This window comes from Panonychus citri, unplaced genomic scaffold, assembly GCF_014898815.1.
Source record: "Panonychus citri isolate SS breed McGregor unplaced genomic scaffold, ASM1489881v1 Contig00140, whole genome shotgun sequence".
NCBI classification, from domain to species: Eukaryota; Metazoa; Arthropoda; class Arachnida; order Trombidiformes; family Tetranychidae; genus Panonychus; species Panonychus citri.
Window position 1 is genome coordinate 1,465,668 of NW_026515545.1, and position 17,265 is coordinate 1,482,932.

Here is a 17,265-nt window from a genome sequence, read left to right on the forward strand (position 1 = left end):
TTTTGAAAATGCTGCTCTTCAGTCTTGAACTTTTTGTAGGAAAAGATGATAAATCTGAAATAACTTTTTCTCCCTTTTTCATTTCCTCGGGATTCCCATGTTACCCATACATGTTCAGTAGTCATGATCTCATGTAATGGTCAGTTTGATTTGAAGGGAAAAAGATGAAACATTTTTATGAGAAAACTTTGAAATCTATCAAATTATATGAGAAAGAAATTATTCCTCACAAGGAGAAAAATAATATTACCGTTATCCCTTAGAATTTCATCTTCTTCGTCTCTCACTGACCTCTTTCCAACCTTAAACTGACCCTCGACTCTTTTCCCTCGTTTTTCCCCATATTCTTATTTGTTAACATTTCCACTCTTCTCATAAGTAACAACCGCCATAAGAAAAAAAATATGAAAGATGATTTTTCATATTCTTTTCCCCTGAAAATATGATTTCATGCATGATCAATCATTACAATCATCTCAATGTACATGAAAATTTATATTTATGAAGTTTTTTTTTCATCTTCTTGTCTGTCCTTTCATGATGCTGATGAAGTTTCCACTGAATTTGTCCACTGAATATTCAGAATCTAGTAGATAAGCCTGAGAATGATTTTTTTGTTGTTGTTGTTGTTGAATTCATCTCAATATCAAACCAGAAAAACGATATTAGCTTTTTAATATCAAACGATTGATCGTCAAGTCTAATCAGTCAATCAAAATGTTTTGATGTAATATTTTTCAATAAATCATGACGATGATGATATTATCATGGTAATCGAGTGAATCTATTCAGTGTTTGGTATGAAGGAATAGAAAGAGATAACTTTGTATCTTTTGTAGGTTTTTCTTTGCTTCCCCTTTCATTATGTTGTTTCTTATTTCATCTTCAATGAATTCATTTGGAATCAAAAGGTGAGCCAGGGTCAGGGAGAGTAGAGAATCCAAATGATCATGAAGATATAATGATGATGAGTAGGATGATGGTGAATAGGAAATAAATCTTTCTCTTGAAAATGTTATCTTATTTTTAGCTTCCCATTGTATGAGAATAGAGGTTTCACCTTACAAGGTTGGTCAAATTTCATTTTCACTCCCAAGAATAATCATTATCATTCCCTGTTACTTGTTAGTTTTCCCTGTTTTTCTTGTTATTTTCATCATTCTCAGCATCTTGAGACTCAACTTTTCTTTCACTCATCCAATTCCTATTTTCACCATAATGTCAAATGTATAAACACATTGGAAAATAAAAGGTATCAAACCAAGTGAAACAAAGCACACAAGATGAAAACCTGATGATGATTATAAGGCTTTTTTAGCTGACCAAAAGTGGACAGTAGACTGAACCAAGATAAACACTAAAGACCTCAAATAAGAATGGAAACTTTTTTGTATCTTAAAGAAATTTTGACCAGAAAATCATTGTTATAAGGTTCGAAAATAACAAAGTTCTCAAAGAGAAACTTCCAAAAAATCTTTCAAAATTCGTAATATGATGATAGATAAGAAGAAATTTTCTTTCTCATGATATGGACAATTCTCGTTTTTTCAGGACTTTCAGTTCGCACGGAACTTAAATTATTCATGGAAGTTGTGGAAAAAATAACACGACCGTTTTGATTGAACTGTTCTGAACTTTTGTGCTTGTTAGGTGTTTCGTTAAGAATACCCAGAGTTAATTTCAGGGCCAAGGCTAACTCAAACAAGATCTTTAATAGATCAAGTATCTCAAACCAGAATAAAGTCAAAGACTTTTAAGGTTAACTGACCACATATACAAAGGAGGGCAGAACGTAAAACTTATTAATTCAAATGTAAATTTAATAACACAAAGGTAATTGAGCACAGAATTGAAACAGAACTAAGGTGATGATTATAACAGTAATTAAGGAAAATAAAGCTAATTGTAATTGTAAGGAAAATGAGTAAAATAATAGAAAGGGCAAGTGACAAGTAAGACTTGTGTGACTTATCAGAGGGTGAGAGAGTAAGTGTTTTGTTAAGAGAATAGAATTTTTTTATATTCTATTCTAAATGGCAGTTAAGAGCGAAATTTAAAATGATTAACAAATCAGATTTAAATGAGATAATAAAGAGAAGGGGTCGAAAACAGTCAGATGACTGTACATCCCTTACATGCTAAATAAAATCCATTTTTCATCCTACAATTAACCTCTAATCATGAGATGAATATTAATTCTTGATATAAAGTTAAATCAAATGGATTTTGGTCTCAAATCAACAATCAATTTGATCAATGAAAAAAACTTCCTTCTAATCATAACCTAACATATTACTTGATTATCATATGAATCTCATGGGTAATCATCACCATCATCGTTATGATGATGAAATGATTGAGATAATTTTAGTTTTCTCTTGTAATATAATCATGAATAATTAACATCTTAATCGCCCTGAAAATTGCTAAGAAATTAAATTAACAGAATATTAATTGTTTACAATCAATGAACTAGAAACAGTTAGGAAAAAAACTTTCATTTGATTAACATAAACAACAAAGTAGTTTTTTTTTCACTCGACTCATAGACTAATATTGATCTAATCAAATTGTTGTTAATCATTTCTGATTAATGTTTAACATGTTCACTAATCATTGAGACAATTAATTATCATGATTATGAAATTAAATATTCAATGTATCTAATGATAAGAAGATTATCTTTGGGATAAAATAGAAATTTTTTTCATTCGATTCATTGAAATTCATCAAGATCAACATGATGATAATTATAATGAAAAGATTTGACTACTAATGAGATTAATTAAATCAAATTAAGTAAAATTAATGAAATAAATTGTTTTGATTGAAGATTGAATTGAATAAAAATCAGTCAAATTGGAACTTAAGTTGAGTTAAGATTCAGTTTGTTCTGAAATTCTGATTGAATTTGTTCAGATGAATTGCCCTGTAAATCAGTTGATCATTAGGAATCTAAATTATTAACAATCGTAAACATTTATTATTTAAGTGCCATTAAATTGCTCACCTGAATATTTCATCCAATTAGAATATTGTTTTAATCATAATCACGGAATCAATCAATGAGAATCGTTATTGATTTTGTTGATTCTTAAAAAAATCGTGGTGGTTATTTGTTTTTTCCCCTGTCATTTGATTCAATATTTTCCTTCCTGTATATTCAATCAAATTGAGTTCATTTTTATTTCATCTCCCATCATGATGATCATCATATACTATTACTTATCATTCACTTGAATTCAACTTTTGAATTTGTTTGAATTCAATTGAATTTCATTTGGAACCATGATGATGATGAAAGAAAACTCTATCAACTGTAAGAAGAGAGATAAATGTAAAGGGAGAAAGAGATGAGGAAACACCATGATAAGTTCAATGAGATGATGAAGAAACCAATTCAGATGATACATAATTTATTCAATTTGATTTGATCAGGAAAATGTTTATGTTGTCTTGATGAAGCCAATCTATTTGTAGGAATGTTCAGTTTATGTAAATGAATAGCATACATGGTGAGAGAGAGAGAGAGAGAGAGAGAGAGAGAGAGAGAGAGGGGAGAGAATAAAAAAGTTCTGAAGAAACTCAGAAGAGATGAACAAGTCGAACTACTTTTGCTTTCTCATTAGTGAAAATTCTGTTTAATTTCTTAACGTTATTCATCAAACTTGGACTCTTTACAATTCGAATCAGAACTTTTTTCTCCTTCTTCGATTTCGAATTAGTTTCATCATCAATCTCTAATTGTGGTTATCATTTTAATTCCAAGAGATTATCGATCGAAAAACTTTCTCTGTATCTCTCTCCTTTCATCCATCTCTTAATTTGTTTCTCGTTCAATGATAATAATCAATTCTAACTGTCCATGTAATTCAGTTTAATTCTGTAATCCTAATTATCTTAAATGCTTAAAATAACAATCATCTGAGCCTCTTGATTATTTTTCATTGGAAACAATTAACTTTTCCCTTGTAAAATAATTATCCATGATAAAACATCAAGTTAATGAAGCTAAAAGTATCAAGTAAATGAGATTTGGATGCGCTAGTATCACAATTAGCTTGGAGAAAATTATTCTCAGCCGATAATTGATATTATGATATTATTTCAGACTCATTGATTCTCAATCTGCTGAGGAACCATGAGCTCAAGATGATGATGATGATGATATTCATTGAAATAGAATCAATGGAAATCGATTAACGATTTTCATGTAAATTTCATTTTCTTCATTTTTCTAATGATACAATTTTTCTTCCAGCATAAATGCTCATATTCAGATTGATTATTATTGCAAATAATAATAAAGATAATGATGAGGATAATTGTTATTTGGAAATGATTTGAATACTTTCTCGAATATGTTGCATACAAAATGATGTATTCTTATGTATTATCTTATATTGAGAATGATTTGATCATGATTACGATTACTGTTTCTTCAGGATTCTCTTTGTAAATAATAATCGTTATATCCTGATGACTTGGGAAGAGTGAAGATTATTCAAGATAAACTGAATCATCATCAAGAATTTCCTCCTGATCCATGAATCTCACCCCTTTTCCCATGATGTATTTTCATGATTATTACTGTTGAAGGTAAATAAATGTATTCATCCATAGAAGTTATTATTTTGTTTCATCTGATGCTCATGTTATTCTTGGTTTATCATTATTATTATTTTCCATCATGGTAACAGCCGGTTCTTGATTGAGGGAAACAAAATCATCACAATCAACGAGGTTCATGTAATACTTGAGACTACTCAAGATCCTGAATACGAGCCATGGTGAAAATATTATTAACTGGCCAGTTTCAAGTAGATGATTGAAAAATAATCTGTTAATTTTCATGATGGAGTAAAAGATTTTGCTCAACATTCAAGAAGTTCAATAAGTTGATAAGTTTCAAAGTAATTTTCAATTATGCTCATATTTGCTTGAGGGGCAATGAAACTGAAGCATTGATAGTGATGATTATTGTTATTATCATGGTGAATTGATAGTTATAAACATGAGTTCAACATGATTATCAATTTGCTTTTCATGAGATAAAAAATGAATGCTAATGAATCTCATGAGGAAAATGAATCAACTTATGAAAAATTATCATCATCATCATCTTCTTATCATAGATGATAATAGTTGATATTATCTTTTGATGTTCATTTCTTTCATATTTTCATCACCATGACTTAGTTATGTTTACTTAGGGGAGAAAATAATTTCTCGTTAGGCAAAAAAGTCATTAACACATTCTCATGTTAATCATGTTGATCACCATGATGATTACAACCACAGGGATTTAAGATTATTATTATCTATGATCATGGTGATGATTATAATCATGATAATTTTCCAGTTAATTAATATCATGTCCAAAGAGATCAAGCTTTATGTTTCCAAGGTATTGCGATTGTACATTTTGTTAAATCCTTTGAATCTGAGTCTTCAGGTATCAGAACTTTTCAATTTTCAAGATTGGAAACTTTTTTTTTCCTTCAAATTCAGAGCTTTATCATGATAAGTTATGAGTATTTCTGTTTCTTTATCATCTCCAGGAATTGAATTGAGTTGGAAATGAAAAGTTTACAATGTGAAAAGTTTCATGAGATGTTTCAGAGATTCCTATGAATTGTTATTCACAAGCTTCCAATTGATTTTATCGCTGAACTGTTGATAAATGTGATTGAAACTTGGATGAACTTTTTTATTTCTCAAATGTAATTGTGTATAAAGTTGATATTGATAAACATTCATGAAAAACTGTTGATATCTGATGTCCATCCATGAATCTATTGGAATCAATTCAAAGATTCATTTGGTTCAGTCTCATGATATTAATACAATTCTTGATGGGAGATTATTTTTTTGTTCTCCCATCAGTTCAACTATTGAAAATGAAAGACAAACTCATGATGATAACGAATGAATTTTGTTGATTTAACTTCGTCTTCTTTTTCCTCTGAATCAAGAATCATGAGAGTTTCGGTTATATTGGATTTTTTTCTTCTTTTTGTTCCTTGTTCTCATTAATTCTGATCAACATTACGAATCAAATCACGAAATCAGAGTCCCTTTTTTGCTTTCAGAACTTTCTTAGAACTCGAAGAGCTTCATTGAACACTTTTGAATACTGTTTACTTTCTGAAATTTTTGCCTCAGATTCTGATAATTTTTCATGGGCTCATGATGAAAAATATGATTCAATCAACGAGAAATGCTTGGTAAACACAAGATGAAAGTTCAGTTGAAACTTCAGCTCATGATCCAAAATGAGAACAAGAATCTAAAAGAAGAAGCTAAAAGGTAACGATAGGTCAATATAATAAAGTGAATGCTAATCAATAAACGATGATGATTTAATAAATTGTTCTGATGATAGAGATAAGTAATGATTCAGATTTCAATCTCTTCCTTTACAGGGGGACATTTTTTTTCTTCCATTTTACAGTAATTGACTTTTCACCCTTGTCTTTCTGTCAGAACTTTTTTTTCTCTTGCTTCTTGTCTTTCTTTTCACTTTTTTCAACTTGTTCTGGTTTTTCTATTGTTCTGAATCTGAAATTCTCTCTTCGAATCTGCTTAAGGCTCACATGATTGAGTGTTCAATCAAGAATTTTTTCCATCTCTCTCTCACTCATTCATTCACTCTATTTTTCCATCTATCTTTTTTCTTGACTTGAGAATTCAGTGGAAGATGAAAAAAAGTTCATCTTAACATGTTCATCCCCTGAAAGCACATAAGTTATCATCTTTTAGAGGCCTGATGAAGATGATCATGGAAAGTTCATTCCCTGAGGGCTGAATAAACAAAGTCAACTGAGCAAAAGGAAAGAAAGAGAGAGAGAGAGAAAGAGGATAAAAAGATGATAAAGTTTCGTTCTCTTTTTGTTTTGTTCTTCTTTTCATCATCATTATCTTTCGTCAGATTTTTCATCCTCATCTTTTATAATTTTTCCTTCTCCTCATATATACATTATCACTTACGATTTAGCGAAAATTTATTGATTGCAATTATAATAGTAAATGGAACTTTTCATCGTCCTGATGATAAATGATGAGACGACAAAGAAGATGAGAAAAAGTTCTGATCGTATGAATTTATCTTCATTTTCGAAAAAGAAAACGAACAAAAAAAAGAGAATAAGAAAAAGTTCTGACAAACAAAAAGTTCAAATCTCTAAGAAATGAATCACAACTTATTTTCCCTTCGTTCCAACGGAGATAAATTCATATTAATTTGATTGCACCAAGAGAATTGGAACCCTTTCTATTTAATTTAATTGTCTCTCATCATCACAATCATGTTTCTTAATTCAGTTATTTTGATAACTGAAATAAAGAGCAAGTTAATCAAGTCGATATCGTTTACAGTTTACAATTAAATTTACATGATGATATCAATGTCTCAATGAATTGAACTAATTTTTAAACTAATCAATTATGACAAAGTAAATTTGTAACAATCAGATCAAATTAATTCAACTACAAATCAACATAACAAAATAATAATAGTAAAACTTTTTTACGTTTCAATCAGTTGATTTAAACTCAACTTTTTGTTTCATAATTGATTCAATTAACTTTAACAATTGTTTTATACTCTTCCGATTATTGTTAATCATGATAATATTATTATAAATATATTATATAATATATATCGAGTGAAAAACAATTGATTTATATATTGAATTTAGTTGATTATCATCGTAAATATTGGGTGAAGTGTTATTACTCCTCATGGTTGGTATTATTTACGATAATGTAAACACTAAATCAATTATTAACAATAATGAAAGGATATTAATACAACTCAAATCTATGGAGTTAAAAACAAACCCTTTGGATTAGAGGTTCAGTGTTGGTGTTGATGTTGGGAGGCAGATGTTGAACTCATCATTTGCCATTCATCATCATCATCATCATAATCATAATCATCCATTGTAATAACCATTTAATCCATAGGAAGTGTTATTATGAGAGAGTGGAGGTGGAAATGTTGTTGGAAATATTGGAAAAGTAGGAAAATGATATAATAATGATAAAGGAACAGAATATAATCTATGGATAAGAAATGGAATAGAACACAATTGAAATAGGGATTTGATTAAAAAGGAATGAGGGTATTAGAATTATGATGATGATGATGATGATGAAAAGATGATATTCTTTTCTTTTCTGGCTTGTGTTCCCTTCAGTCTTGGTGTGTTGGTGAATTTGTATCAATTGGGCCTTGGATTTTGGTGTTATTGTTTTAAACTTGGTTCCTTTTGTCCCATGTACCTAGAAGGATATTAATGATCTTGAAAACAATGGAATTAAATTAATGTTGTTGTTGTTGTAATATTAAAAATATAACAGAGGAAGATAAAGAAGGCAAATGATGATGATGATGATGAGAAAGATCTTTTCTTTTGTTCTTGATAAATGTTAAGATAAATTCTTTGATATCTGATTGTAGTAAACAAGGCAAAGGGAGAGATGAGAAGGATGATGATGATGACGAAAAGAATGAGGGAGGATAATGGCGATGATGATTTTTCTCCAATATAATCACTACAAGTAGAGTTAAAATCAGAGAAGAAAATTCTTTTCTCCTGATCACCCAAAATCTACGCCTTCTTCATTTTTTGTTACTCTCTTTTTCTCATCTTTCTCCTTCTTTGTATCACAAACATTTCCTTTTCCATCCTTTAGCTTGATCATTTTTTCTCCATAGTCATCAAAGATCATCTTTCTTCCTGGTCTGACCTTTTGAACCATTTTTAATCGATAAATTTACAAAACACAGGGCAAAAACCATTGATTTCTTCCTTCAACACAACCATGGAGATATGTTTACATGAACTTAGATGCTGAAAACAGGAGGAGAAGAACAAAAAAAAAGAAAAAGAGAAAAACTTACAATAGCCTAAAGCTATAAATCATTAACCATGTAGATATTACAAGAGGAACAACAATCAGAATCTCAATTCTGGTTGTTGATGTTGTTATTTGGGTTTAATCTTGTTCTTTGTTGATCAAAACAATTAGACAATTGAAACAGTAAAACAGTTGAATATACACAAATATATATATTTATAAAAAAAAAGGAAGGATCCAAATTAATTAGAATCAATTAATTATCAAAAAAGAAACAGAAAATCAAATGTTTACAAAAACGAAAAGTGTTAATTACTTTAGTTCGATAACGTTACCGGTAGAGGGCGAAAAAGAAATTCTCTTAATTGTGATTGGTCAGTTTGTCTTTATTATTAATTTTGAATTAATTAATTAATTTCTTTTCGTTAATTTTTGTTGTTCAGGGAATTCGTTATGGTTTACCTCCGATTGATTCTCTTCGCTGGTCACCAACTCAACCTGTTTGGAATGATAGTAAATATTGTGATCCGTTGGTGAAAAAAAGAGCAACCAAATTTGGATCATCATGTTTCCAGATTAATCCATATACCAAAAAGTATCAAGGATTAGAGGATTGTCTTTATATCAATATTTGGACACCGACATTAAATGAGACAGTAAGTTTGATTTATTGTTTATTGTTCTTCATCTCTCTATTTAATTTGTTACAATTAACAATTAACTACAGAGCATTTCACCGAGTTTCCAACGATATATCTCTGCGACAAAAATGTTCAGAAGCTGTAAACTTGTTAGGAGCCTTATGATTGCAAGTATATTTGATTGTGACCATCAAATGACCTTGAAACTGTAATATGACAATCTTAGTGTAACGGTTGTTAATGTTAATATTTCACTCTCCAGCTTAACCTGAAGGCTTAAACATTATCATCAAGTTTAAATATACATGTAGTTAGATTTGATTGTGTGTTCTTGTGTTATCCTGAGTAAATTATGTTAATCAATCAATAATCTAAATATACTTAGTTTAAGGAGTGAAAGTGAGAGAGTGAATTCAGTTGATTGTTGAATCATTAAAAAAAGATTTAAGTATCTCCCTTGAAGTGTTGGTTAAGGTTAAACCAAAGAAAAAGAATAGAATTTTTTTTTCTTCTCTCTAAACCAACATGAGAAAATTTTCTATTCTAATTGAGGTTTAATTTGCTTTAACCCTTTTTACTCTAATTTTTTAAACAGTAATAATCATTAATCAAGCTAAAGAAACAAAAAAACTAAAGACACAATCTAGAGAGAAACTTAAAGTCATTAAAAAGATCAATATACTCACCAATTTAGTTGGAATCAATTAATTAGAATGTCAAATGTAAATGAATTAATGTTGTTTCTTCCTCTTTTCTTATTCTTTTCCCTGTTTGTTACTTTTTCGAAATTGTAATATTATAATAATATAATGAGAATTAGAATTAGAATTCTCTCACATGCTGGTGGAACATTTAATCTACAAAATGGATTATCGCATGAGAAGAGAAACAAAAGATAATCGTTTCTCTTATATTTTCTTAACTCATTGTTCTATCAATAATGAGAGAACATTTATCCTCTGTTCAAATTAATTTTCTCGTTCATCCAATGTTGACATTTACTATTAAATCATGGAAATAGAGAGATAAAAATCAAAGATGAAAATTCTATTTGCAGATGAAACGTTCATCTCATTCGTTAAGAATTAACCTTCAGGTGAATTACCTGAGAATAAGATCATCTCCATTATATAAAATGAGAAATGGTTGATTATCATTAAAGAATCTCTCTCATCTATTTCATCTTGATCATCTTTCCTTTTTCATGGTTAGATGAACATTCAAACTTTGTCATGGTGATAATGATAACCAGGGAGTGTGAGAATTGATATTGATTCCAATTGTATTCTCAACCAATTGTTAACAGTTAATCAACTGAAAGTTATCATTGATAAAACCAATTCTAGAACCAATTTATTCCTAACAGGTGAATCTCTCTCTCTCTCTCTTTCCGTTTCCTTTTACAATAACTGTAATTCTGTTGCTCAGTGATTATTAATCCAAGCATTAATCTTATTCATGGTTAACCATTAAAACTGTGTAATTGGTTTTATTTATATTGTTACCTTTCTATTTGATTATTGGCGATGATTAATATCATGTAACATGGTAAATTTTCTCGTGTCTTGATTACCCTGAAATCATGTCACATTTTCTTGCAAAATTATAATATAATTTACGTTGATTACGATGTGTAAACATTATTAATGTCAAGATTTTTTTTCTTCTGCTCTTCTTTATCCATGTAACAAAATACAAGGATAAAAAACAAGGTTAAATCTCTTCAGTTAATCCAATTTATTTGATTCTTATTTTTACTCTTCCTCTTGTTGTATCGTCCATTGAGATGAATTTATGTTCATATACACGAGATTCAGTAACCTGGAAAAATTGGAATACAGTAACAGACAAAAGAGAAACAGTATTACAAGATTGTCAGAACAATTAGATTCACCATTGGAAGATATAAGATTTTCAGTGGATAGAAAAAATCATATATAACTGATTTATCTCTGATTAAATATGATGAGCTCAAGAAAGATTATCTTCTCTGGTGTCTGGTTAAATTACTCTGTTGATTAACTTTTAATTGATCTGTATCATTATTCATATGAAATATAATAATGATTCCAAGTCAAGAATGAAAGTAGGTTCATTTTTTCTCTCTCTTTTCTTAATCTGTTCCAAAGATGAGAAACAAATCCAAGATTAATGTGTAGTCTCTTTTTTTTGCTTCGTTTTCTGAAGGGTTAAAGGTTCAACTTTTCGATATTGTTCTTGGTTAAAGAGAGAAAGTGATCAATTGAAGATTATAATTCTCATCATGATGTATAAACAATAATAGTTGAATTCTGAAGGATTGAAGCGTTGGAGGATCGACAGACAAAGGAAGATTTGGAACTTTGGAAATGTATATAAAGTAAAGATTTCAGGGAAAAGAATGACGAACAATAAGATGAAGTGGAAAATTAAGGATGAAATGAGAAAATGAGAGAAAAAGAATCTATTTTTCTCAGGTATTAATTCGATGATGGATTGAGTGAGACAACTTGTTCTTCATCAACCTGGAGAATCAGGGATTCATGATGAAAGAAAAGGTAGACGGAATCTGAGAGATTCCAACATGAAATATACTTTACAATAGATGAGAAAATGTTACAGGGATCAACTTTTCTCACCACTGAGATATTATGATTATCTGGATCTTCTCGTGTTTGAAAGATGACGAAGGAAAAAGGAACTGTCCGAATAACGGATTTAGAGGTCACTCATTGGAGATTATCTTGGTTCATTTTGATCTTACTAATAATTGTTTTTTTTTTCTTTTTCAGGCTAATCTTGATGTTATGGTCTGGATTCATGGAGGATTCTTACAGTTCGGAAGTGGCCATGATCCTGGTTTACGTCCGTCAACTCGTTTAGCTGTTAACATGAATACGGTTTTCGTTTCATTAAATTATCGTTTATATGCTTTAGGATTTTTAAATCTCGCTGATTTACCTGGAACAAGTAATTCAAATTCAACAAAAGATTTAGATAATTTAAAATCTATTACTGGTAATTATGGTTTATCTGATCAACTGATTGCTTTCCAATGGATTCAACGTAATATTGGTAAATTTGGTGGATCTCCTGAAAAGATAATCACTTTTGGCTCGGATGCTGGTGCTGCATCAATATTAGCTCATCTTACCAATTCGATTGCCTCCAAAATAATAACTAAAGCTTGGATAATTGGACCTACTCTATTTATGAATAGAACTGCTGATTCAATAAGTCACATTCAACATTTTGTTAATCGAACTGGATGTAAAACTATTGATTGCCTGAAATTCATGTCCCCTGAAAAGATAACCCAATGTTGGCTTGGTGATAATGATCCTTCATTTAGGATTATTGATCAAAATGATTTACCAATTATTGGTATTTATCCTGAACAACTTATCCATGTTGATGGTAAATGCAATTTACTTTTCTATTTTGTCTGTTTGCTTTTATAACTAAATAGATTTGAACTTTTTTCTTTTCTTTGTGAATACCCTTCATTTGACCCAAGGTGATAACCTTTTAGATTTAATTTTGGAAACATGAATTTAAAATGAAGGAAATGATTTATTTTCTCAATTGAAAATCATTTGATCATGAAAATGTTCATCTTCCCATAATGTAGCTTCATATCTGTGTATCCTCATGCTATTCAACTTCTCGTCTTTCCAGCAATTTAATTATCACTTTGAAAAGGAAAAGATGAAAATAATAATAGATTCCAATGTATCATAATGATGGTTTTTCTGAGGATAATATATCAAGAATTTTCACCCTGAAAACGATAAGAATCCATATGATTACTACCTTATCTTTTTCTCTTTCCTTCCTAAATTTACCTTTTTTTTCTTATTCTTTTTCTTGGATCAGATCACTCTCTCTCACTCTCGTTTCATTATCTTTCTACTTGTTATAGTCACAGAAAAGCTCAGAGATTCGAAAATCCTGAATCCGGAAGTGGTAAGATGACAATAGATTGCAATTGATTAGTTCTCGACAGTTTCCTGGATAAGTTTTTTTCTCTCTTCTCCTTCTACTTTCAGATTGGATTAGCTAAAGAAATAGGATGTTATTATCTTCCTTATTTTCTTTCCTCATCATTATGACGATGGTGATAAGTATTATCTTCATCATCTCGATCAACAATAAGCATCATTGAAACGGAACAGAGAGAGAGATAGAGATAGATATCATCGAAAGAAAATCAGCTTAAAGTTACAAATTATCTATGATTAACGATAATAATAGTTAATGAGAACAGTTGATAACAGAATAATAAAAATCCTCTTGAATCAATTCCTTAGTAATCATATTAATCTTTTGAAAATTATTCGAAATCTTAATTATTATCACAATCTTATTAATTTGCTTATTAATTTTCATCAAATTTCGTAGGTTCAACAATAACTGATTGGCTTCCCTTTCATAAGATGGATTCAATTAATCAAATTCCCTTGCTTGTTGGAACGGCAGCTCAATCGATTGAACTTTGGCCTGGAATTGAACAACTTCGTAATTGGACCTGGGATGAATATAAGAAATACGTTACAACTTCATTGGACAGTTTCGGTCCAAATTTAACTGAATTAACTTTACGACTTTACCCAATTCCCGAGAAAAGATCAGAATCAAACAATAACATGGACGATAATACAATTGAAAATTCTGCCATATTAACACAATCCAATTCCAATTATAATAACGATAGTAATAACATCACTGTTAATAATCATCTTAATCATAATAATAGTAGTTCCTCTAATGTTAATAGTAATAATTTAACACCCGAATTGTTATATGCAACAATGGTGTCCGATATAAGACAAAACTGTCCAGTCGATGCCGTTTTTGAACAATTGTCCAAAAAGTGGAAAAATGATATTTATCGATATGTAAGCTCTGGTCAACCTTCGTGCCCTGTAAGTAACAATTAACTGTCATTCATTTATTAATAGATTGATATTCATCCCCTATTGTTGTTGATGTTCAATCCACTAATCAGCTTAACATTTAACATGATTAGCTAATTAATCAAATAAACATGAAGAAAGAGGCAGAAAAAAATATATACACCAATAGATTGAATTAGTTTCACTCTAATTGATTACGAGTAAAGACTGAGAAATATCATTACTCTTAATTGAGTTACATTATTGTTGATTAATTTGGTTAATTATATAAGATGTAATCTAATCTATTGATTAGTAATTACTGATATTCTTGATGACAAATTGCTATCTATTTGTTATCATTATTATTATTATTGTATTAATCTGATCAACATTAATCATTGGCAACTTGTAATTGTATTAGTTATCTAATTGTTTCATTGATTTTGATTTTTTTTCTTCTTCTTTTTAATTATTTAGATTCGTGTTTATGAATATGAAAGTCAATTCAGTTTCCATCTTTGGGATGCAATCGTATTTTTTGACACAATTAATCAATTTATTCATCATCCAAGTTCAGATGATCTTAATTATCGTGATATTGTTCAAGAGATGGTTAAAAATTTTATTTCCAATAACAAATCACTTCTTCCTAAACCATATCCTGGTTCAGTGGCGATTTTATCAGCAATTAATCAAACAATTGTCTCTTCCTATTCAACTGAGAGATGTAATTTCTGGAAAAAGCAAGGGTTAAATTCATACGTTTGGACTGGTTGATTAATACAATCAATTTCTTAATCATTGTGACCATTTCTCCATCTTCATCAATAATCAACATGTTAATTGTTTCATTTTACTTTTGCTCATTCTCTCTCTCTCTCTCTCTCTCTCTTTCTACCAGTGATTAACTTAATTTAATTATTGTACAGTTAACAATTCTTACCATAACAATCATCGTTGTAAACAGAATCAAAGAAATCAACATTTTTGTATAAAATTAATTAATCAAAATCTTACAGTTGTGAACAACAATACAAATTGTAACATAAATAACCCAACAATTTAAATTTGCTCTTCCCTCTTTGAATTCATTTACCTATTAATTACCTTTAATTGTACAAATGATGAAACACAAAATCAAACAAAAATTGTTATAAAAATTAAAACTTTCCCGTTTACAGAAACAAGCACTTTGATAAGTTTAATTAAATTGCGATTTTAATTACAACCATAAGATCATTTTCCGAATCCAATTCAAGTTCGTGTTTGAATTAAAAATAAGTTACAATAAATGATCTTAAGTATTGAAGATTGATTATTTCGCTAAATTACCGGCGACAATTCCACAATTAATCAAGGGTAATAATCGAACAACGTATTCGCAATAAGCTTCATCTATACAGACCTATTCAACTTCACTTTACGCAGATTTTCAGTTATACCACAAACGACCTAACTCGCTTTAAGAATGATCTTATCTAATCGAACCGATATCGCAATACAGTCCCTAAACTAAGCCCGCCTCCAACCATCATCTAATAGTATTTAATGTGAAAACATCAATTACATTTGCAACAATGACTTATGAATTTTGTTCCAATCTTCACTCTGTTCATATTTCCTCAACAGTCCTAAATTCAATTGACTTTACAAAGCTAAAGAAGGAAATGCCTTATCCATTAAAAAAGGTTCAAGTGAAGATGGCCTGTATATGGTTCACCAGAGATACGATAGATATGTTTAACACCAAAACTGATCATGAGATAATTTTTTGTTCTTTTTTTCAAAGAAAAACCTTCAAATGACCTCTAAATGGGTTTATCGTAGAATGACCTCAATGACCTTGAAACTTTCTACACGTTTAATTGTAACGATTAGGTGCAATGAATTGGACAGCTATTCGAGATCTATTCTATTCATTTTTTATAATCATGCGACATCATTACAAAAATTTGCTCTCCACCAAGAGTTTAATTTAATCTTTTTTTGTCTCTGCAGGATTGGTCGATATATTAACCAATGGTTGACTTCTGTTAAGAAGTCAAAAGATTTAAAGTCATATAAACTATGTATTTTCATCACTTTCAGTCATTAACTCTCATCATAATTCACTCATCATTTCTCATAACTCTAATCTCAAATTCTTTCATTATGAGTTCAAGCTAGTCTCGTGAGTTCCCCTTTTTCAACCACGTGTATCGCTCATATTGTTGAGTTTTTTTCAATTATTTCGATCATCCTGAAAATGAAGATCAATATTATAGTGAACTAATTTAAGTGTTTGCAACTCAATGAGTGAATTATAGCCAGAAACAGATACGTGAATTCTTATCCCAGGTTAAATTGATCTTGAGACTTTTCGTATGGGTAACACGTTCATTAGATGAGTTTTTCTTTAAAGGCACAGCTTTAACGGTATGGATTCTAATACAACTTCAACCTCATCTCCATCTTCACCTAATGGAAGGGACTTCGGTCTTTTCGAGGTGGAGAGAGGTGTAAGGCCTGGAAAAAGGTATAAACTTTATCGATTTAATCCAGAAACTCTAAGAAAATGTAAATAGTAATCATCGGAATCAGGATGAATTTAAGATTGAGATTAGGTCCTATCGACTTAAAGCAATTTACAATTTGTAATTATATAAAATGATGGGCAAAAAGCTGCTGATTAAACCCATAAATTAACCTAATTAACGTCAAGTTTTATGATAATTTATTATCAGACCCTGGACTGACGATCATTATGTCAGACCCTTAATATTAAATTATGACATTTATCACATTGATTTGTTGTCAGGTGAAAACGTTTGATCTATGAATCTAGTGCGAAATTTTTACGAATTGGTTATTGCCACTTATTTACAGACCTTATTTTATTTGTT

General features: G+C 29.7%; 1 protein-coding gene and 1 long non-coding RNA gene across 2 annotated transcripts in view; one reads left to right on the forward strand and one right to left on the reverse strand.

Annotated features, from left to right (window-relative positions):
• Positions 1 to 15,623, forward strand: part of LOC128394625 (uncharacterized) — a 29,637-nt gene extending 14,014 nt beyond the window's left edge. Inside the window, exons 2-5 of the mRNA XM_053354970.1 lie at positions 9,309 to 9,521; positions 12,278 to 12,902; positions 13,887 to 14,410; positions 14,861 to 15,623. Coding sequence (XP_053210945.1) covers positions 9,309 to 9,521; positions 12,278 to 12,902; positions 13,887 to 14,410; positions 14,861 to 15,160 — 1,662 coding nt within the window. The 3' untranslated portion in view covers positions 15,161 to 15,623. The remainder of the gene's footprint in view (positions 1 to 9,308; positions 9,522 to 12,277; positions 12,903 to 13,886; positions 14,411 to 14,860) is intronic.
• On the reverse strand, positions 7,718 to 9,239 carry LOC128394626 (uncharacterized). The gene is made up of 2 exons (XR_008326436.1): positions 8,909 to 9,239; positions 7,718 to 8,305 (listed from the first exon to the last, which is right to left on the reverse strand). It is a non-coding gene; the product is annotated as an uncharacterized LOC128394626 (long non-coding RNA).
• Positions 15,624 to 17,265: the final 1,642 nt, after the last annotated feature.